We start from the raw sequence: 24,484 nt of genomic DNA on the forward strand, positions 1-24,484 counted from the left end.
GTCATTGAGTTCTTAGTTTCTGATTGCAATTAAAAGTTGGCCCTGATATACCAGCCCTGTTTATTGCACTTTCAGATATAATTAAAAGTACACATAGGTTTATGTCGACAGCAGTGCGATGTGCTATATTAATATAGATTGATTCTGCATTTAATGTATTGTGTTATATTTGTTATTTGTTGTTGATGCTATACTACTGTCACTAGTCTTGAGAGACACACAAGTAACATATTATATTATGTACACATCTATATATTTGAACATTGACTTTATAAGAGCTACATCAGCTAAATCCAGCAATAAAAGGTACGAGCTAAATATTAAAGCTTAAGGAAGCATACAGGTGTCCCAAACAACATGTTTGAAATTATTAAGGCAAGGATATGCCAGTTGCTACTTTCAAATGATTTTTCAGCACAAACATAGAGCTATGCAGTGAAGAAGTTAATGGTAAATTAAACACAAAAACCAGGCAGTATTTTGACTGTGAGGGTCTGAAACGAGTTACTAAGTAGTGTACTACAGTAGCATTTTCGCACCCTTTACATTTTGGTTTAGTGATATTCTGATAATGTCAGCTGAACAGCAGATGAAATCCCTGTGCTCTGTAAAACATTTCTTATGCTCTGTCCCCCTCATTGTCCTTGTAAGGTAAAATAAATTATAATGTGTGTGTGGAGTCTATCGATAACCATTGCCGCAAGGGAGGCATTTAATGGGCTTGACTAAATGTAATATGCCGGAACAGGAGTTAATGAAGTGCACTAACAGCTTTTCTCTCTCCACTGCAGATCATCAGATAGAAAGCCTACCTAAACCCAACGCCCATACCAATTCTACTTCCGGCTCAAGTCCCCTCTCTGCTCTTGACCTCACTTCCGCCAAGAGGCCTTTAGACGCTTCTCTTCCTCACCTCCATCTATAAATCCAGCTTATTCCTTTCCCAGTCAAACCTGTTCTGGACTCAGTCATTTGAAACTACTCAAGTGAAATTCATTGCTTCTTTTTTAAAGGCTATTTTAATTATATGGGATGGAACCATAGACCTTTTCCCTTCTCTTTGTGTTTCTTTCACACCATTAATTATAATATATGTTCTCTTGTGACTGCTTGTAGAAATACAGGTTATTCAATAAAAAAACAGTAATAAGATGCTTTAAGTTTGTAAAAATATTTTCCTTTTGTGCTTGGGTTCAAACATAACATTATATCTCCAAACACTTTTAATCCAATTCAGGATCATAGTTTATCCTCGTAGCAAACAACCCTAGACTGGTTGAGAAAACAGTCTCCACTCACAGTCATGAAGATCCAGTTTGGACTCTCCAATTAGCCTACCACACAATTTTATTAGGTGGGAGAAAATAACATGGAGAAATGAGAAAGTGGATTTGTATCGGTGCTAAATAATTAGACTTTTTTATGTAAAAGTATAAATATTAGGTTCTCCTTCAACAAAATATTGTTATACTCCAAAGCAGTAAATGCTGGTTTTGAACTTATCCAATAAAAACTTGCATTATTAATCCAGGACACAACACATCAAATCATTAAAGGAAAATATAAGCATAGTACCAGATTTTATTCATTTAAATTTTTGATTAATTTGACAACTCCATTCCATATAAATTCACTAAAAAGTATACTAAAAGAAAGTAACCATGTTGACTGTTCTCTTAGTTTCAAACAGTGTAAGAGAAAATAAACAACCTGTTTCGAAAACCCTAAAACACGTGCTAATTAACCAAGAGAATATGTCACACGTTTTATTTTTTGTTTTGCTAAAAGGATTAAATGCAATAATAAAAAAATAAATGTGTGAATCTATGTTTACTGAAATTGCTATGTAACAAATGATTATCAATTAGTTTACCTTAAATATTTCAGCCATCTTGCGCTGCTGAGGCAAGGAACAGTGATTCTCAATTGACAAAATAACTGGCAAGTCTGAATTGATAAATGCACTTCGATTGACAGCTTCCACGACATCCTGTGTAAATATTGACAAAAATGTGTACAGTAAAAATAATAAACATTTAAATAGATGAGAAAGACATCTTGTTTAAAACTAGTTACAACTCTACAGTACAAGTGAATCTGAAGGGCAAGATACTGAAACTAAAATATTTTGGAACTTCGAAACTGGAGGTTTTTATGGAATATTATTTAATACCTACTAAAAAATCTAAGATTAATAAACATAAACGTATTACAGTTCACCTTAATTAAGCATTAATAGCAGGCACAAATGTAAGAAAGAGTTTTAGTACCATAGACTCTATGCGGATATATTCATCATCGAATTATCATATATTTTAATGGAAAATAGAAACTCTATATAAATGCAATTAAACTCCTAGTAATTTTTCAAGTGTATAGTAAAATCATTGTTCTGGGAGATTTGATTCTGATTAAAGTGGATTTAGGGAAATTATATCTCTCTATTATAAAAAAAATCCTGTTGGAGGGAATGACTAGGAGATGATACGTGATCTTCATCACAGAAGATCACAGAAGATATGAGAATGGCCACGGAGCGTCTCTTGGGGTTATAGAACATGAGATTCTTGCAAGACACGCCCTACTTACAAGCAATATCAGAGCACAGCCAGCAAAAAAATCAGTAGTGTAAAGGCATGCAGCACACACAGATCCAGGGTCTTTGCGCATATAAAGGACAATACGTTATAAATGAAACATTGATGACTAAAAGATCGCATTAGTGCAAACAAAAGGAAATTAATCATCAGGACCACGTGTAATTGGAAAAAATAGTAGGACAAAGCAAGGTCAGAAATAAAAGGCATAAAACAGAAAACAAAGTCTTTTCGCATTCACATCATTCAATGCACAAAACGTAGATTTACACAATAATGGATGGAATGGAATACGCTATGAGAATCTGTGGTCCCGCAACAGTTAAAGCAACGACTTTAGTTTAGTTTAATTGCAAAGAAAACACAATTCAGTCAGGTGTATATTTATGATCACGGAGAAACGATCACAACGCGAGCAGCAGAGACACGAAGTGGTAAAAAGGACAGCGGTTGTACAGGCTTTAAAATGATTGAAGGTGCTCCCCCCCTTCACAATGCGAGCAGCATTATACGTCCTGCAAGAAAGAGATTTAACCACGCCTGGGGCCGGAAATAAAGGACAAGTATTGATTTTACAAAAGTTTTTAAATTAAAAGTGAAAATAATGAATATGTAACAATTCCTATGAAAATAACAATCTCTTTCAATTGTATATCCAGTAAACCAAACACTGGGGTGGGCGAGCGAAGCGAGCAGGGGGTGGAGCCCCCTAGTACATTTTAAATTAGTGTATGACTATATCAATAGATGAAAAACATCAAAAGATTTAAACACATATGCAGTACATAAGCTGGAACACCTAAAAGATGTTTTTACTAGTTTTAAATTTCAAACTGTGATTTATACTTTTGATCAATAGGCTTACCCTTTCACTCCGAAGTCCATAATGAAAAAATAATTACATTTCTTTTACCCTGCTGCTTCATTCCATTTTATCTCCCTTCTGATAAAACCATGATTAGCACACCAATTCATTTTAAGTGCAATCCATACAAACGCTGCAAGAAGTGCAAAGCTGCACATTATTAACAGTTTGAAATTCTTGTGAGAGTTATTGATCTTATACAAAGTGTTTCTGTTTTACTTTGTTATTATGACTCTAAGATTCTATTTGGTCTATGTGTGCATCATTTGTAAATTTCATTTAAAACATTTTAGTAGAACAAACTGTATAATAGAATTATGCTTTTATTAATGTAAAATAATGTGCTGTTTAATAGATCTTAATTTAGATAAAAATGTATAAAAAACATTATTTAGAGAAAAACATAAAATTCTACATGATTCTCTATCAGTGGTTCTCGAGTTCAATCCAGGGATACCACTGTGGTTACAGATGTTTAACAGATGTATCCAAATGTTGACAATTAGTGACATGTAGTATAGACACATTCAAGCATATGACACTGAATTCTAAAGCAGAGCTGCTACTTCAGTGTCATGTTAATCTGTGTGTAAATTAGTAAGAAAAAGCTTAAACCAGTGGTTCTGAAATTCAGACCTGTGGACGGGGGCAAAGCTTCAAGGGGGTCTAGGATGCCCTGGCAGAAGCCAGCCCCCTATTCATAATCAAGGTTTCTCCTTAACATTTTTTTTTTATTAATTAATGTTTTATCGTCAACAAACTGAGCCACAGAAATCTTCAATGGGGCCTCCCCTCACTGCCCCCAAGGAACAGCTGTAAATTTACATCCCAACCTCAGCTTTTATCAGGATTCTTGCATTCACTATGCAGACTGTTATTTCCCAGTTCCTGAATATTTTGTGATGATACAGAAAATACTACATTTTTGCTGGAATGTAGCAAGCAATTTTGCGTGTTAATCTGGACTGAATTACTTTTCCTTTTTCTTATTTTTAACATTTTTTTCTTTTTTTATAAAGTTCTGGTTATTTAACTATTTTCTTACTAACTGACATGCAAGTGAATGAATTTGAAGTGGTTGTGTCTCTTTATCATTCTGTGATTGATTGCACTGTTTGTAACTAATTGGCAGTATCTGGACACATTTAAGGTAGCGAATTCCACAAAATGCTGCAATAGGAATAAATGGGAAAAGAAAGTTGAACATTTTAAGCTATGGCAAAAAATAAAAAACTTCTAGGGTTACTAAAAATGTAAATGTGATACTGGCACATCTGCTTGAGCATAAAATAAAGTAAAAGAAGTAAACCTAACCCATTAATTTGTGAGTCTGATTGGAATGAAACTCTGCATCCACTGCAGCAGCCCCAGGACTGAACCTGAGAACCCATGCTCTATAGAAAACACGTTCATTATGGTATTTATTCAAAAATCATTAAAAAAACATTTACAAGATTGTGAAAAAGAGCCTTTATATCCATGTAAAACTGTAATTTACCTTAAATGAAATTTTTGTAGTAAGTGTATGTCCGTGGTATATTACAGGCATGCCATCATCTCCATCCCAGCAATCCAACTCTACACTTCTACAACCTTGTATAAGCACCTGCAAAGAACAGCAAGGAGAATTATATAAATTGCATTTAGCTTACCACATCAAACATAAACAAAAAGATTGGAACTTTAAAAGACTGTAAAGATAAAACTAAGAAAACATATGGGATAAAAAGATTTATTCATGAAATGGCCCTTTTACATTATGTATGCTTACAATGAATTGAATGAATTAGAATGGGTTCCTGCTTCATATTCATTTCTATGAGTAAAGGCTCCAGCCTTCACTGTCCCTAAACAAAACATTCATCTCATGTCACATTCCTTATTTAGGGAGATTTGGTTAATCCATTTTGAAATTCAAATAGTTTGATTAATAAGAAGAAAAGGGCTTTTAAAGGCAGTGATCAGCATGAGCTCAACCGCGTGCAGAAGGAACTCCGAGTCCAGCTCAGGGCGGCGAAGGAGCAGTACAGGAGAAAGCTGGAGCAGAAGTTGCAGAATAACAGCATGAAGGAAGTCTGGGATGGGATGAAGATCATCACTGGCTGCAGCTCGAAGCGGGGTGCCACCATTGAGAGAGATGTGGAGAGAGCAAACCAAATGAACAACTTCTTTAACAGGTTTGACCACCCTAACCCACTCTCACCTTGGAGTACTGCATCCTACAACCATCCTTCTAATGATACCAGCATAGGAGAGACATCCCCACCCACAATTACAGCAGTGCAGGTGAGTAGAGAGCTGCGGGTCCAGATGAAGTATCACCACGACTGCTGAAGGCCTGTGCGCTGGAACTGGGGAGTCCTCTACAGTGCATCTTCAGCCTAAGTCTGGAACAGGGGAGAGTCCTGAGGCTTTGGAAAACATCGTGTATCACCCCAGTCCCAAAGGTATCACGTCCTGTCGCTCTGAAGTCACATATGATGAAGACCATGGAGCGGCTGCTGCTTCACCACCTGAGGCCTCAGGTCCGCTGCGCCCTCGACCCTCTGCAGTTCACATACCAGGAGAAGGTGGGGGCGTAGGATGCCATCATCTATATGCTACACCGATCACTCTCCCACTTGGACAGAGGCAGTGGTGTTGTAAGAATTATGTTTTTTGACTTCTCTTGCGCCTTCAACACCATCCAACCTCTGGTCCTTAGGGACAAGCTGACAGAGATGGGAGTATATTCACACCTGGTGACATGGATCGTGGACTATCTTACAGACAGACCTCAGTATGTGTGTCTCGGGAACTGCAGGTCTGACATTGTGTTCAGCAACACAGGAGCGCCGCAGTGGACTGTACTTTCTCTGGTCCTGTTCAGCATATATACATCAGAATTCCAATACAACTCGGAGTCCTGCCAGTTGCAAAAGTTCGCTGACAACACTGCTATTGTGGGCTGCATCATGAGTGGGCAGGAGGAGGAGTATAGGAAGCTAATCAAGTACTTTGTTAAATGGTTCGACTCAAACCACTTACACCTGAACACCAGCAAAACCAAGGAACTGGTGGTGGATTTTAGGAGGCCCAGGCCCCTCATGGACCTCGTGATCATCAGAGGAGACTGTGTGCAGAGGGTACAGACCTATAAATATCTGGGAGTGCAGCTGAATGATAAATTGGACTGGACTGCCAATACTGATGCTCTGTGTAAGAAAGGTCAGGGCTGACTATACTTCCTTAGAAGGTTGGCGTCCTTCAACATCTGCAATGAGATGCTGCAGATGTTCTACCAGACAGTTGTGGCGAGTGCCCTCTTCTACGCGGTGGTGTGCTGGGGAGGCAGCATAAAGAAGAAGGACGTCTCACGCCTGGACAAACTGGTGAGGAAGGCAGGCTCTACTGTAGGCATGGAGCTGGACAGTTTGACATCCGTGGCAGAGTGGCGAGCGCTGAGCAGGCTCCTGTCAATCATGGAAAATCCACTGCATCCACTGAACAGGATCATCTCCAGACAGAGGAGCAGCTTCAGCGACAGACTGCTGTCTCTGTCCTGCTCCACTAACAGACTGAGGAGATCGCTCCTCCCCAACACTATGTGACTCTTCAATTCCACCCAGGGGGGTAAACGTTAACATTATTCAAAGTTATTGTCTGTTTTTACCTGCCTTTTTATTACTCTTTAATTTAATATTGTTTTTTGTATCAGTATGCTGCTGCTGGATTATGTAAATTTCCCCTTGGGATTAATAAAGTATCTATCTATCTATCTATCTATCTATCTATCTATCTATCTATCTATCTATCTATCTATCTATCTATCTAATAGAACTTAATTTTCAAAGTAATTAAAATTGACTTTTACAGACAAACATTTTGAAAACATCCTAAGCATATGTTTAGAAACACATGTTAAGATCACATTAAGGTTCTTTTTTCCCTTCATAGCAACAAAAGTCAAAATATGAGCTATGCCAAAAATATAATTAAACACATAATGGTGTTAGTACAGGTTCAGATATGAATCATTACTATGCACTAGACTGGGAGGAAGGGAGGCAACACTCACTGGCGGGAAGTGGATGGAGAGAAAGAGGAGAAGGAAGAATATTGTATGTATTCGTACTTGTAAAACTTTGGAGAAACTACTGTGAGGTATTTTTATAATAAAAATCTCTATTTTTAAGCTGCGACTCTATTGGTGTCAGTGTTGTCCAGAGTTTGAGGCTCTGTGGTACCCCTATCTGTCACAAGCAATGTCAGGATAAAAAATCTTAAAACTGTTTTTTCATCAAATAAAAGATTTGTTGATCCTACCTGACTGTAAAGCTCCACAGAAGATTCTCCCTTAAGCTGATGGCTTGTGAGATATGTATTATGTGATGATTCTATATAATAATATGACAATGGATACTGTAGATCTTCCAAGTTCATCTGAGATTCTTCATTTTTTGATGCAAAATTGTCCTTGTCCATCAGAAATCTAGAATAAAGCAAAATTGCATTCACTTTTAATTTATGTCAGAAAGATTAACACTCTCTATTTTACAGTGAAGTTTAATAATATTATTATAACAGGTTTGTCGCTAGTTTTCATCATCATCCTTGTCCCAACCCAAGTAATTGCAAGTAGAAAAGCAAACAACTTGGCTTAATGAGGCAAAATAACATTTGTTTACCCTATCATGTCACTACTACTCTTTTTTAGTGTGGAGCTACTTTTATAATGGCATCGCTTGTGACAAATTCCCCCCTCCCCACCTAAGCTGTATTGTATTACTATCAGAACAATTGTTTAAATTTCACATTGCTATAAGATAACTTTAAAATAAGACTGTTAATTCTAATGTTAATAAAACAACAATATTAATAGACATTATTTTAAAAAACGCTGTTGTCAAAGGTGAACCTAAATTTAGAAGTTATTTCAAGTATTCCTCAGCTACTCCAGTTATTAACTAAACATTGATTTGAGATGGGCAGTCATATGACTTCTCTACGCATTCTCTATTAGCTGGACAATACAAGTCATGTGCATGAGACTGATATACCATATTGCACCCCTGTATTTCTGTATTATTTTCAAAAACCTTTAAAAAAAAGACATTGAAAATACAAACTGATGACACATTATATATTACCAGGAGAGATAATTTTATAATTTTTGTGAAGACTTCTCCATGTACTACCTTGCAAACCCTTCAAATGACATCCACCCTTGTTGGCGCATACTCAAAGACGGCTCAAACTTCTGCAAATAAGAAAAAAATTTTAAAAAAGCTTGAAGCTACCTTAGAAAAAACATGCAGATTTTTCTATTTATAAACATGAAGAGTATCCACAACATTTGAAACTCCTAGTAAATAGATTCATACAGAGACAGTGCCTACAAAAATTATTCACAACCTTGGAAGTTTCAGATTTTATTGTTACACAATTTTGAATGACTGTGGATTTGTTTTAGCTATTTTGACATCGATCAACAAAAGAAGACTCTTTAATGTCACAGTGAAAACAGTTCTCTGCAAAGTGGTCTATATTAATTGCAGTCGTTGCAGATATAAAATACAAGGGGTTTAATACTTTTTATAGGCACTGTAAATACAACAAACATGATAAAATGTTACTTAAACATTTATTATGGGATTATTTCTCCATAAGCAAATTAAATATATTAATTACTATATTATTGTTTTACTTGTCTAAAAGAATGAAATATATTCAACAACTAATTGGGTTACTTTAAAGTGAATTTTCAAAAGATTCATTCCTGGGCTTTTAACAACAAGTTTTAAAAACAGATTACCAGGAAGAAGGCCATTGTGCTATCCCTCTTTTGTAAAGTTTCAGCAGGAGATTTTATGTCTTGCTTCAGTGCACACTCCTGGAAAATGCTGTAAACTTAAACTTCCTCAACTGTGCATATTTTCGCACCTCAGTGGGTACACTGTCTAAAATTGTAGAATTTAAGAAACTGAAACAGCAGAACTTCATTTACACCTATTTATATATATATTCTAAGCTTGTTTCACAGGTTTAATATCAGTTGAGTTTTTGGTTTACATTTTTAGTTGTTTTAATTACTGTTTTTGAAAACAATAATAACTTCATTGAAGAAGTAAAATAGTCTGGTATACAGCCAAAATACTGCCGTCATGTATCTGTTTAAATGGACAACAAGTGTCAAAGTAAGTCTACATAAGATACTGCAATGCAGTAAGCCAATTAAAATTCCCAACACAAAATTACTTTAATCATATAGCTGATAACATACACACACACTATATATTTTAGTGGTTTAAGGCAGCTTCAGGGAAAGACAAGAACAAGTTCAGGTGGGGATGTCAGTCTACTGTAAGGCACACCTGTATACCCTCTTACACTCACTCGTACCAGTCAACTAACCAACATGTCTTTAAGACATCAAGGGAATATCAGAGTACAGTACCTGAAGATAATCCCATACAGACACATGAAGAATTTACAAACTGTTACTGGAAACCCAAAACTATGGACCACTGAAACAGCAAAACTAATTAATGCTCCACTGTTAAACCCTATGAAATATGATTACTAATTCAAAATTATTGTTCTAATGTTTCTGTCTAATAATTATTATTTATTATAATAAATCAATAAAAAACAGTGAAAAAATATGTATTGAATCAGCAAAAGTCAGTATGATTTATTTCAGAAGATGCAAATCCATCAGTGTTTATATAGAACAGTGGCAATAATAATTTATGAAGAAAAAAGTGTTACAATTTATTTAGTAAAAAGAAGGGTTACCTCTTGTTTATTAAAAGACTGGAAAATATATTGCACATATACAGTATGTATCACTATAACAATTATAACACAGACCTAACCAAATATGAAAAGATATTAATTTACAAACCTGGATTATACTAAGAATTTCATCATAAGTATGATGTTCTCCTTGACAGTTCACAAGGAAATCATTCAGCTGTTGAATGGCCATTCCTAGTACTCCCAATGTTGTGCTTTCAACTCCAGTTCCATTAGTTACAATACTAGCAGCTGCTATTGCATCAGAGATCTGTCTTTGATTATCAGACATTTGTTGTCTGCTTCTTATGAACAGTCCAAGATCGGACCCATTACGAGTGAGAAGGTCTAACAAAAAAACATAATTATTCATTATTTCACTTTTAGTGCAAATGGTCTGTTTTCCAAATAAACAAAAACATTTTATGAACCTTTTTAATGAAAATGTGTAATAGTTAATGATTTTTATCAAACTACAACTATAATTGTACAGTGTTGTTGAATACATTTCAAGTTACATATACAGTAAATGGGTTGAATGTACAGTAGCTTTTAAAAAACTGCTGCAGCTTATGTAAAGTTTTAAAAGCCTGAATAAATAAGACATACTGATGCTGTTACATTAGAAAGAAAAAACTGAAACAAACCTAAGTCTGGTTGCAGGCCACATATATTATCATCTATTGACAAATTTGTATAGAGAGGAGTGGCTTCAGATCCCAGGCGATTACATGGCAAAGCATAAATATCAAATAGATCCTTAAGATCTTTCCGGCTTCGAATACTGTGAAGTCAGCACAATACACAATTAGTTCACAAATAACCTCACTGATTAAAACATACATTTTAAATTTCACACTGTTACTTTTAGATGTTTCCTTGTTGGATTCTAGAAGTGTGCAGTTGCAACATATAAGTAGCATAGTATTGAGGCACATATACAATCACACTGTTTTGATAAAACATTTGTTATACTTTATCATAGAAGTTGTATTCTGTTATTATTAGCCATTATTATACAACATTGAATCACAGTGTATATAATATTTTCACATTAATTAACAGAAAAAAATATATACACTGTTTAATATAAAAACACATCTCTGCAAAGTGATTTAATTTAATTACAAATCTAAAACAAAAAACTGTTCACGCTGTGTCAGGTTGCATGGAGATCATAAGTAAAATGCCAGAAGTTCTCAGCTGGAGTGAGGGTTGGATTCTGACTATGCCACTCTATGGCATTAACTCTACGGCATTAACATTGCTTTGAAGCCATTCCTGTGTAGCTTTGGCTTTAGACTTTGGGTCTATGTCTTACTGGAAAACAAACCTTATTCAAAGGCACAAGTTTCTTCCAGACTACATCAAGGTTTTCCTCCAGGATTTCCCAGTGTTTTACCCTCTTCCCTCACTAGCCCCCTAGGGCCTGCTAATAGTGGTTTTCTCTTTGACAGTTTCCAATAAAACTGCTACTGGTGAAACTCACCAGAAACAGTTGTTGTATGCACAGTCTCTCTAGACTCAGCCACAGTAGCTTGCAACACCTGCATAACTGTCATACGTCTCTTGATGGTTTCCCTCACTAGTCTTCTTGCACAATCACTCATTTTTTATGGATGGCCTGCACTAGACAGATTTACAACTATGCCATAGTCCTTCCTTTTTTAATGACTGATTTAACTGGACTCCAGGGGATATTCAGTGACTTTTATATATCCCCTGACAGGCTTTTAAATCCCTTTTTCACAGAGTTGCTTAGGTTACTCTTTTGTATTCATTAGGCAGGTTAGGCTACAATATTGACATCACAAGTTGGATATTTCAGCTACAAGGTCATTTATATTATAATCGACTGAAACCCTTTGACTACAGATGATCTCCATTTAACAAATTATGTGACTTTGAAAACCATTTGGCTGCAACAGGGATGATTTACAGGTAGGTGTGTCATTTTAAAGAAGTTGAAATCAATTCAAATCAATTGAATTGCAATTATTTTGTGTTTTATATTTGCAATTATTGTAGATCACATTGCATAAAACTGTTTTCACTTTCAAATTAAAGAGACCTATTTATTAATGTCAAAAAAGCCAAACTCAATCAAATTTGATTCAGTGTTGTATAACAATAAAATGTTAAAACATACAAGGGGTGAATACTTTTTATAGGTAATGTATATGAACAAAACAGTGTTGAAATTAGAGAATGGGTCATGTGCTTGTATGCAAGGGGCCTTCATCAGAGGATAATGCTTAGACATACAAGAACCAAAGGCAATATATAGCAAAATTAGGTGGGGGGAGCTAGGTCAGTGTGCTTCGGGGTTAGGGGGGTTTAGGTCGTAAAGTTTTATTTATTTTGAACATGTTCTTCTTAAGTTTGCATATGCTGGGTTTATGTCCAAATGTCTGTTAATGGCGTTTTTGTTTGATATTCAAGATTCAGCCAGTTCTCTGGCACTTTTAGTTCTTGCCTTAAATATTACTTGTACATTGTCCCAGTTAAATGTATGTCCTGTTGATTTTATATGCATATAGATCAGTGATTGTGAGTCCTTCCTTCTAAAGGCGTTGCAATGTTTGAAGTGAAAAGATGGAAAAGATAGCGTCTATCTTTCGTTATATATTTGTTCGTTATATATATACCCATGATCATGTGTTAAAGGAAAAAAAGGTTTACCTGTGTCATTTCAAATAGGTATTGTCAGGCTAGCAAAAGTGGAATAAACAGCTGCTGTGCCATGTGGATACCTCACTTCTTTGTAAAACCATTGCACTCATGTCAGATAAAATAACATCCTTTAAAGGAATTTTTAAGTCATATTAAATTATTATTAAACCTAAAATGGTATTACTGGAGTTATACTATATTGTGTTAGGTGGCTCTTAACAAAGTCATCTTGCACTTCCCAACAACTGAAACAACATCACATATACAATTTGTTTTGTTACATACTGTATGTATAAAGAAAGGTGCAGATGAAAGCCATAACTGAAAGGAGAAAGTTAAACAAATCAATAATACTGATGGGTTGTTGGCTACTGCAGCACAAGTACAGCTAGTCACTTTCAAAATTTGCTTTGTCCATTAAAAACCCAAGAATACACATTTTATTTTACTTTTTCACATCTCAGATTTCACCTTTGTTGAACAGCTAGTAATAAAATATTCACTTAAATTCACCACAGATGAACAAGTTTACAAACTAAGAAAATCATCAAACATATACTTACCTAAAAGATTTGAAGAGCTCCACAAATTCTGTAAAACTCATGTTACTATCTGAGATCATTAAGTTTTGAAAACCTTTTAAGCCTTTACTGCGGCCATGCCAGCTTCGACTGCTCCATGTGCTAAGTTAAACAAAAGGAAACATGCTTGTTTAGTCTAACACCTGTAGCCACACATTTTAAATATAGTTCTTTTATTGCACAGCTATCAAAAATGTCAAGAAATCCTAAAATTTATAGACAAGCAACTTTCTGAGTTCTAAATAAATGAAATACAGTCAGGCTTATTTGAATAAAATTGCAATATTTTCAAAATATTTAACATAAATTATTTGTTTTTGTCACTCATAGCCCAATGGAATCATTCCTTTTTTGTATAGGTGTTACTTACTATGATTGGCCTTTATTAGACTGTGATAGTACTGGAGAGGAAGCAGGTCTGACTGGACACGTCAACGCTAAACTAGAGGAGCCAGAGACAGCCAGAGATTGAGATTTTCTTGATGGTAGGGTGCTGACTCCAGTAAAACCAATCCTACAGCTCTCGTCTAGATCAAAACACATTCAAATAAAATTTAATTCAGTTTTAAAATGAATTGTGAAGATATTAATCATATTAGTTATACAAATTATCGATGCTAAGCCAGGAAATATGCTGTTTGTAAAATATTATTAAACACATAAAACTGCATGTAACTGGAAAAAAAAATTTTGACTCCTTTAGTAAAAACTTATTGCCACCATTGATTGCCAATGATTTACTTTATTATGAAACAACACCCTTTTTAAGAACAATATTTTTGTCTTATGTAAAACACCTTTAAAGTTTAAAGCTGAATCAAAGTATGATTATGTCATTACAACAGTAAAAAAGTATGTGAGCTAAGTAGATTTGGAACAATACCAGATTCTTCTTGCTCTACAAACTCTGGAGGGTCAGAGCCACTCCTAATACGGGTTTCTTTATATGTTTTTGGTTTTCGAGGCACCATCTCATCATCTGTAGCATCTCCACTATCTCCCTGTTGATAAAAAGATGAAATACTTTAGAAAATACATATATGGGTGATTTATTAATTATTCTAAATCAAAAATAATTAGTCTGGGCTCCGTTTAATTTAAATACTACTGCTGAACCAACGCAATATGAAAGTCCTGAAATATCTGCCTTGATTATAGATGGATATGTTCTTTCTTACCCTCATAAATACCTTCTTTTTCTTTTTTGTTGAGTTGATTCCAAGAGTACTGTTCCTCTGTACAGCAGGCTTCTCAACAACTTTTGTCATTGTTCCTGTATTTGAATTGCCTGAATTCCACCGCCTACCTCCAAATAATTCAATGGCTTGAGCTAGTGTTGGTCCCTCATATTTACCATCCTCCTGCAAATATATTGTACAGCTTACATATGTAGTATTAATCAATAATACTCTGTATTGATGAAATGCAAATTTAAGAAAGGCTAAATTTGAGAAACACTTCCAAAGGAAGTGCTCTTGCACAAAAATATTTTGATCAGTGACACTTGAACAGAAATTACTTAATTACAATGCTAGCTTAAAGGAACCATATTCAAAATCTTGGTGCCTCCATGATTATTAACACGAAAGGATTGTAACATTTAGGAAATACTTTATCTGTTACACATTATTAAAATCAATACTAAATAATATATGAACTTCTAGAATTAATCACATAATGTGATTACAAAAATTATTTATATCAAAAACACATTAAATTACAAACCGGATTCCAAACAAGTTGGGACACTAAACAAATTGTGAATAAAAACTGAATGCAATGATGTGGAGATGGCAAATGTCAATATTTTATTTGTAATAGAACGTAGATGACAGATCAAACGTTTAATCCGAGTAAATGTATCATTTTAAAGGAAAAATATGTTGATTCAAAATTTCACGGTGTCAACAAATCCCAAAAAAGTTGTGACAAGTAGCAATAAGAGGCTGGAAAAAGTAAATTTGAGCATAACGAAGAGCTGAAAGACCAATAAACACTAATTAGGTCAATTGGCAACATGATTGGGTATAAAAAGAGCTTCTCTGAGTGGCAGTGTCTCTCAGAAGCCAAGATGGGTAGAGGATCACCAATTCCCACAATGTTGCGCAGAAAGATAGTGGCGCAATATCAGAAAGGTGTTACCCAGCGAAAAATTGCAAAGACTTTACATCTATCATCATCAACTGTGCATAACATCATCTGAAAATTCAGAGAATCTGGAACAATCTCTGTGTGTAAGGGTCAAGGCCGTAAAACCATACTGAATGCCCGTGATCTCCGGGCCCTTAAACGACACTGCACCACAAACAGGAATGCTACTGTAAAGGAAATCACAGAATGGGCTCAGGAATACTTCCAGAAACCATTGGCAGTGAACACAATCCACCGTGCCATCCGCCGTTGCCAGCTGAAACTACAGTGCAAAGAAGAAGCCATTTCTAAGCAAGATCCACAAGCTTAGGCGTTGTCACTGGGCCAGGGATCATTTAAAATGGAGTGTGGCAAAATGGAAGACTGTTCTGTGGTCAGACGAGTCACGATTCGAAGATCTTTTTGGAAATCTGGGACTCCATGTCATCCGGACCAAAGAGGACAAGGACAACCCAAGTTGTTATCAACGCTCAGTTCAGAAGCCTGCATCTCTGATGGTATGGGGTTGCATGAGTGCGTGTGGCATGGGCAGCTTGCATGTCTGGAAAGGCACCATCAATGCAGAAAAATATATTCAGGTTCTAGAACAACATATGCTCCCATCCAGACGTCATCTCTTACAGGGAAGACCCTGCATTTTTCAACAAGATAATGCCAGACCACATTCTGCATCAATCACAACATCATGGCTGCGCAGGAGAAGGATCCGGGTACTGAAATGGCCAGTCTGCAGTCCAGATCTTTCACCTATAGAGAACATTTGGCACATCATAAAGAGGAAGGTGCGACAAAGAAGGCCCAAGACGATTGAACAGTTAGAGGCCTGTATTAGACAAGAATGGGAGAGCATTCCTATTTCTAAACTTGAGAAACTGGTCTCCTCGGTCCCCAGACGTCTGTTGAGTGTTGTAAGAAGAAGGGCAGATGCCACACAGTGGTGAAAATGGCCTTGTCCCAACTTTTTTGGGATTTGTTAACACCATGAAATTCTGAATCAACATATTTTTCCCTTAAAATGATACATTTTCTCAGTTTAAACTTTTGTTCCGTGATTTATGTTCTATTCTGAATAAAATATTAGAGGTTGGCACCTCCACATCATTGCATTCAGTTTTTATTCACGATTTGTATAGTGTCCCAACTTTTTTGGAATCCGGTTTGTACAATATAGTGCATGAATATAACCCTACAATCAACTAGTATGCAACAATTGTTGTACTAAACTACAAGATAGAGTGTACAGTTTGAAGATATTCAAAAGTAATAAGTTAGGCAAAAAAATGTTCTTAAAACCATACAGTGATGTCTGATATTAAATTATAATTATGGTGTGTGATACAAATGTATAATAACTAATTGCAAAAATGTTAAGCTTCAAAGAGCAAACTACACAGAATGAAATCAGCTACTATGTCAAACATGCATGGTGCATTACAGAAATACCTCAATGAATGATGATTTTGGAAATCACCAATTTCTTGAGTCTGGTTGTGGCTATGTGCATGAGTGGGCCATATAATGGACTGGCACTCTGTCTAAAGCTGTTTCCTACCTTTTGCCTCTGTGAACCAGAATTAGATTAAGTGGGTTTAATAATAAAAAATAGTATCACTTGCTTTAATAATGTTTAATATTTTCAAGTTCTCTAAATATCCAGGTAGGAAATATAAAGTGAAAATTCAACATGCATTGAACTTTGTCATAGACTGAGACAAGAATTTGAGATTTTTTAAGAAGATTCTGAAGGAAACCAAAAACCCAGAGGACACATCAATCTGGAATGTTAATTAAGAGTCTCAACCTGCATATCAAAAAAATAAAATCTAACCGTCACTGCAATCACAGTAATTATGATGTTAAAATAAGAAAGAGAAATTGCATTTCTTTTTATCATTTCAATGAGCATTTAAGTTTAACAGTTAGAATTTGTGAAGTTTTACTTATCACTATTAAAATAAAAATGAACATAAATTTCTTCCAATTTCTATTACTATTCTGCTCATTGTTTTTTTAATTAAAGCTTTACTATTTTATTCAAAATTACTATGAAGATACAATGTACTCTATGCTCGAACCAAAAACATTTTCTAAATGTACAGTATGTCTTTAAGTTAAAAATCTGATTTTGCTGTCTTTTGCAATATATTTCTAATGGCTTAACAAAGTTACCTGATATAAACTGATGTACTGTCTTCTCAGCCACTGAAGCCTCTGATCAGGAAATTTCTTCATTTTTCTCACAGCAGAAACCAATTGTTGCAGTCCATCATAAAGCATTTTGGCAGTATAAGCTGGAGCCACAATGTGCAGCAGCTTATTATCAGTAGTATGCACACCATACAGTAACGTGATCCCACTCTCTTCCAATGACATATTACATAGTTTGTTTTGAATGCAAACAGCATGCATATCAATTCCTGGATGGCCCATATATACGGCTTTTACTGCATATAAGTCCAAGAACCCATCAGAGAGTCCATTTAGTCCTACTTGTCCACAAAACTGTAACTTACAAAAGCTAAGTTCACCACTGTTACCTGGTAAAACATTCTTCATTTTAATATTTGATGGACAACAATTTGCTGACTTAGACCAGGTTAAAAAACAGTTATCAGGCTGCAACTTTAACAAGCAGCGAGCAGAGAGATGAGTTTCTTGATCATAATGAATGACTGTAGACCCTTGGAGTAAAAACTGGTGGACATCAGGCTTAATAGATAAAACATACCAAGGGATAAGTTCAGTATCATGGTTGAAAGCCTTCTGTTGTTCTTCTGTTCCTTGAAAATCCATATCCTTGGTCTGCTCAAATAAATCTCCTTCTGAATCTGAGAGGTCTCCAACTACAAATCTAAACAGATGCAGCAACTCAGCCAACAAATAAAATAAAAGCCTCTGTAATGTTTAATTAACAAATAAAATATGCTAAGCATTTTATATTTACATTTCACCATTCCATCAAAATAAAAAAATAACACAGAAGGGCTTTCTTTCACTCATGAAAGTAACAAACAAAGCCATATGATTAAATAAGAAAATCGTTGAAAGGAGTAAAATCTTGATACTTTACCTACATAAAAGTACTATGAATGCCCGTTCTCAGGCAAAATAAATATTCAAAAAGGTGGGTAAGTAAAAGTGCATAACAAATAGGCAGATATAAAAGTATCAGCAAACTTACAGCACACGGTTGGACTCAGATGTTTTTCTCACAGAAGAGGAGCTACAAATAAGTAATAGAAGGCGGAGGAAAAGAAAGGAAAAATCACAAAGAAATGTGAAAAAGTGCCAGGTGAAGAAACCTGTCAAGTAAAGGGCAAGGAGCTATAAGGATTGACATTCTCTTTCAGATAATTCCAGAATTTTATTTTAAACAAAACAGGCATGCAGGGCCAAGAAAGATTTGGAGCAAAAATGAACTCAGCATTTCTAAGCATAAATCTTCTAATTTATATTATTAAAAAATATTTAATGCTACTAAAGACAAGCTGAATTAACATTATGAAAACAGAAGACCATTATTAGTTTTGGATAGCTAGTAATTAAGATAATCTAATATCCATTCAGATACTTTTTCATAAGCTGTCAGGTATTCTGCTTCAACTACATGACTCAGTAGTTAGTTTCAGATTTCCACAACATCTTGTGTGAAGTAATGTTTCCAGGGTTCAGTTTCTTAAAGGTGCAAGTATTTGACTTACTATTTAACTGAAAATATTCTGATGGATAAGTCTTATGAATGCCTTTAACAATTTTTAAGACTCTGATTAGGTCTCTCTAAGCTCTGCCTTTCCTGTTTAAGGCTAAAGAGGTTCACTTCTCTCAGCTTGTTGAACATGTCTCCTTAGTTCTTCTCTGCACAGCTTGCAGAGCTGCCTTTATTGTAGCATGAATACCAACAGTGCACATGATAATCCAAATGGGGTTTCACTACTATATTATAGATTCTCACAATGTTCTTTGATTTATATTTCACCATAATTTACAAATACAACCTGAATATTACCTGCCTTTTTAAATTGATTCTGAACATTTTTGTCAAGGCAAACTTCAACATCTTTTTAGAAATTACTTCCTGTATGAAATTATTGCCAGTCTTGCATTTATAATTAACATTTTGCTTGTCTGTGCCATGGTTGTGTCACTATATTAAACTGCATTTCTTAAGTGTTCAGATGTTTTAAATTGTTTTAATTGTCACCTTTTCCATCTGCTATCACTTCACTTTAACCTGTTGATTCCATAATTTATCCATCCAGCCATCCATTTTCCAACCCGCTATACCCTTACCTAAATATTAAGAATCTATGTCATTATTAATGTCATATATTCAAGTACAGGTATGCACATTTAAAAGGTTAATGGTCTAAGCACTGATACCCAAGGGGAGTTCCTGATAACCTCATTACATTTGGAGCAATTGTCCCTGCACTCTTAGTCACTGGCCTACTGTGTTACAAAAAAAAAGAAAAAAGAAAAAAGTAGAAATTCAACCAGAATACATTTTTCTATATGAGTGTGTCTAGATATCTAAACAATTAATATTTACACCTTTTGGAAGGTTAAGACTACAGTATTGTGTTTATAAAATATCAATAAAATCCATTGTAAAATTTCTTACCACTAACAAAATAATTTTAAAATCTCATCTGGAAAATTGTCTAACTAGGATGTTACACATGGTTGAAGGTTATTTAGTTTGAAGTGCTACAATTTGTATATTATATTTTTGGACTAGAAAAAACTGTGTCACCATAAAACTGGCACTGATAAATAAATATCTCTTCCTTTTAGACTGAATTGAGGTGAAAGGACAGAAAACAGTAGAAGGTAAAAAGATATCTCTGTTTCATTTTCAAATTACTTTCCAGAACCCATATGTTTAAGCAATTATTTATAAACTACTTTGTTTTAACCCTGCCCTGTTCAGGACTAAGTGGATTAATAAATGACTGACCCATTCATATTTCTAATTATTTTTTTATATTCTAAACTGTACTCCTTCCTACTTAACAGTTACCTCCTTTGCTTGTTAAAAGAAAGACTGTCTATTAAGCAAGATGTTTACTTATGTGTAAGTATTAAATTATGCAAAAATATTGTAATGATTCTGTCTCTTGCATCAGCCAGGGAGATGACATCAGAGCTGAGTCCACAGTAGTATGAGCTGGCATTCCACATTCAGTGGCAGGGGTGTCTACAAAAAGGGAATGAGCCTGAAACATTAGTTTGGCCAAAGTGAGCTGTCCTTCTAAGAATAGCAAGTCACCTAAAAGAGCAATAAAATGAGCTAAAATTCACTGCATGATTGCTGTCAAGTACAATACAGCACTACAGTATTTTTAACCCTGCTAATGTATGAAGAATCATCTTAAGAAAAATGAATGTGATGATTTTCTTTTAGAAATCCACAGATGTTAACACAATGCATTGGAATGTCTAACTGTAATAAAATCTGTTTCAAAAGACTACAATCAATGTGAAACAATTTTATCCATAAATATGTGTGCATTATGGAATTCTGGCTACTGCAAAGAAGAATAAACTTTATGCTGGGCAACCATTCAGTCATTTATTTTATAACTCTCCATTCTTTCTGGGTCAAGATTGTAAAGAGTTAGAGTTTCTTATTTTATATAATCTACAGATACGGTATCTTATACTTTATAAAAATAAAAAAATCTTGTAAACTTTAAGAAACCCAATGGTCATACTTTACCTAAAAAGCCAACCTGTAAAATACTGCCTTGCAGATATTTTAAAAACAATTTAACATATGAAAAAAGAAATTCAGATTCTATTCAAACAGTTTAAAAGTATTAAAAAACAAAGAAGCCAAAAGTATTTTATCTTAAGACAATTTTTCATGTACTTACTGGAATTTGTTCTTGTCTTTAAAGGAGTTTTTGCGTGATCCAGTACCTTCACTAATTGTCTCCTCTCCTTCTTCAGACTCCAGACTCCGGTTGCAGCTGCGAATCGTCTGCAGTATATTGCTAACTGTACTTTCTTTCTCAGTATTGTTTAGACCCTCCTTGCCAACTCGCAGTAGGAAGTTATCCTGTCCATTGTAATCTGCGACAAACTGTAATAGTTTGAAAATAACTATTTTATAAAGATTTTTCTCAATAACAATTACAGAATGCAAAAGTCATTATCAATCAAATAAATAAAAAAATATAACATTTAATATTGTGATTTCATCATATGAAAAGAAGTTGGAAAATTGTACTATATCATGCTGAATGCCTAAATATCTCAGTAAAAATTATAATAAAACTTTAAAAATACAAAAAAAAACCTAAACATTTTCACCTCAGTTTGGTTTTACAAAATAAAGAGAAATTAAACAATATATATCACCTCAATTGTTTCATCTTCTGAGATTAATCCAGGGTGCAATTTCATGAGGCTTGCCGCTCCATCAAGAGCATCACAAAGCTCCTTGAGGAAAACACCACAGAAAGGCACAACTTTACAGCCTGGGATGTTAAGGGCCCTGTTCACTAGCTTCCTATATTCTGCTGAAGATTCATGTTGTGCCATTGCATCCTTCAGACTTCTCATAGTTTCAATGTCTGACTGATCCATAAACTGCCACATTTTAAGCACTTTTCGAGACCTGAAAATAAAAATTGCTGCATATTATTGATAAACATACTTTATATGAAATATTTTTTAAAGATTTGCTCTATCAGCTGCCTAATTGTCACCATGTCAAATTATATTATTATCTATTATTCTTATGCAATCGTGTAACAATACCTAACATTTTTACTTAATTTGTGTAACATTTAATACTTACCTACATTAACCTTTATGTACCTCATATCTGCCAAAGTCAGGATTCTCCCCAGGTCCATCTGCAATGATTTTTCTGATTCTGGGATATCCAGTAGTTGTTTAGTTTAATGTCATTTGCAGGTTTTCCAGCACATTATTTATATTTTTTGTCTATATTATAAATATCAACTGTAAAATGCAGCAGCACCAGTATTTCTTGAGAAACACTTCAATTATATAATTATATAATTAGTAAAATATTTTACCAGAAGCCTTTTTGAACTCAAGATAGATAAAACTATATTCCAATATGATTCAATATTTTTTCTATTTTGTTATAAACATGTAACAAGTAATTAAATCTAGAAATGCAATCTCTTTATCTAAATCCATATTTACTTTTTCAGTAAAAGACCTGTACCAGATATTACAACATTAGAACAATTCTGAAGAGAACAGGTCATTCAGTCCAACAAGCTTATCCATCACATTCACCAAGAGTCTCCAAAATCATATTAAGTCATAATTTGAAGGTTCCTAAAATCCACGTCTCCACCATACTACTTGGTAATTTATTCCATGCATCTGTAGTTCTTTGTATGAAGAAAGACTTTCTAAAATTTGTGCAAAATCTACCCTTAATATTTTTCCAACTGTGTTTGTGTGTTCTTGATGAAAAATTAAATTAACAGCAATTAAAAGTAATGGTGGCACGGTGGCGCCGTGGTAGCGCTGCTGCCTTGCAGTCAGGAGACCTAGGTTCGCTTCCTGGGTCCTCCCTGCATGGAGTTTGCATGTTCTCCCCATGTTTTTGTGGGTTTCCTCTGGGTACTCCAGTTTCCTCGCAAAGACATGCAGGGTAGGTGGATTGGCAATTCTAAAATTGGCCTTGGTGTGTGGATGTATGTGTCCTGGGATTGGTTCCTGCCTTGTGCCCTGGGATTGGCTCCAGCAGACCCCGTGACCCTGTGTTTGGATTCAATGGGTTGGAAAATGGATGGATGGTAATTAAAGTAACAGCTGGGATTCATTAATCTCCATTTGCCTAAACTGAAAAGGTTCAGCTATTTCAGTCTCTCCTCAGAGTCGATACATTTCAGTCCTATTATCAGCTTAGTCACTCTCCTTTCTCAAGTATTGCTATGTCTTTTCTGTAGGATGGAGTTTAAAACTTCCTTTACTTGTACTCCATACATTGTGATATATATATATAACCTAACAACCTACTTAAGTCTTGATGTAGATAATGATGAAGTCAGTAGGTCCTTCTCATATGGTGTACTTTCAACTTTCAAACCTCCACCACCACTGTGTTATTGAAATTCAACATTTCTACTTTCTACATGTAATACCTTGCATGGACTTACATTAATTTTCATCTGGCACAAATCAGTCCAAGACTGTATGCTGTCCAGATCCTCCTGTAACAATTTTGCTGATTACCTGTCCTTCCATCTAGTTTGATATGATCTGCAAATATAACTAGATTACTGATTATATTCTTGTCTAGATAATTTACTGTATGTATATTAAAAAGAGCAATAGATCCAACACTGATCCTGTAGACTGGAGAGACAGCACATTTAACATCACCTAATTCTGGAAAAGTTTCTCTCAGAACAATTCTTTGATTCCTGTATAATATGCATCTTTCAGTCTTTTCTGTAATAATTGCTTCCACTAATTTATCCATAGTATATTTTAAGCTAAATGACCTACAGTTATTAGGTCTGGGATCATTAACTTTTTATATAACTGGATAGTTTTAGGGTAGGGGATATACGCCCAATGGGCATGCCTGGGCACACTGACCCCCAATTTAAAATTTAAAATAATTCAAGTAAAAAGGCCGTCTAAAATCAAGATGATCATATCCTAAAATTAATTAAAATAAACCAAGGAATTATAAAAACTTAAAATATTTAAAAAATTAACTAATAAGACCTATTAAAAAAACTTTTCAAATTTAGGTCTAATAAAAAGTCATAAAAATATAATATTTAATAACTGTTTAAAAATTTCCTTGTACATTTAATCTAAAATAAAGATAATTATTA

The 24,484-nt window shown here is 34.7% G+C and overlaps 1 protein-coding gene across 8 annotated transcripts in view; it reads right to left on the reverse strand.

Annotated features, from left to right (window-relative positions):
• The window catches only part of plce1 (phospholipase C, epsilon 1), a 310,281-nt gene that overhangs the window by 54,547 nt on the left and 231,250 nt on the right, over positions 1–24,484 (reverse strand). For 5 of the 8 annotated variants that reach the window (XM_039772116.1, XM_039772091.1, XM_039772142.1 and 2 more), the window contains 14 exons: positions 22,008–22,266; positions 21,521–21,729; positions 18,826–18,867; positions 17,814–18,495; positions 14,672–14,854; positions 14,377–14,494; positions 13,864–14,020; positions 13,476–13,595; positions 10,887–11,023; positions 10,349–10,587; positions 8,640–8,701; positions 7,768–7,933; positions 4,961–5,068; positions 1,874–1,990 (listed from right to left, as the gene is read on the reverse strand). In XM_039772116.1, coding sequence (XP_039628050.1) covers positions 1,874–1,990; positions 4,961–5,068; positions 7,768–7,933; positions 8,640–8,701; positions 10,349–10,587; positions 10,887–11,023; positions 13,476–13,595; positions 13,864–14,020; positions 14,377–14,494; positions 14,672–14,854; positions 17,814–18,495; positions 18,826–18,867; positions 21,521–21,729; positions 22,008–22,266 — 2,599 coding nt within the window. The remainder of the gene's footprint in view (positions 1–1,873; positions 1,991–4,960; positions 5,069–7,767; positions 7,934–8,639; positions 8,702–10,348; positions 10,588–10,886; positions 11,024–13,475; positions 13,596–13,863; positions 14,021–14,376; positions 14,495–14,671; positions 14,855–17,813; positions 18,496–18,825; positions 18,868–21,520; positions 21,730–22,007; positions 22,267–24,484) is intronic. The other 3 variants (XM_039772108.1, XM_039772148.1, XM_039772100.1) reach the window with 2 other exon arrangements.

This window comes from Polypterus senegalus, chromosome 1 (assembly GCF_016835505.1).
Source record: "Polypterus senegalus isolate Bchr_013 chromosome 1, ASM1683550v1, whole genome shotgun sequence".
NCBI lineage: Eukaryota > Metazoa > Chordata > Cladistia > Polypteriformes > Polypteridae > Polypterus > Polypterus senegalus.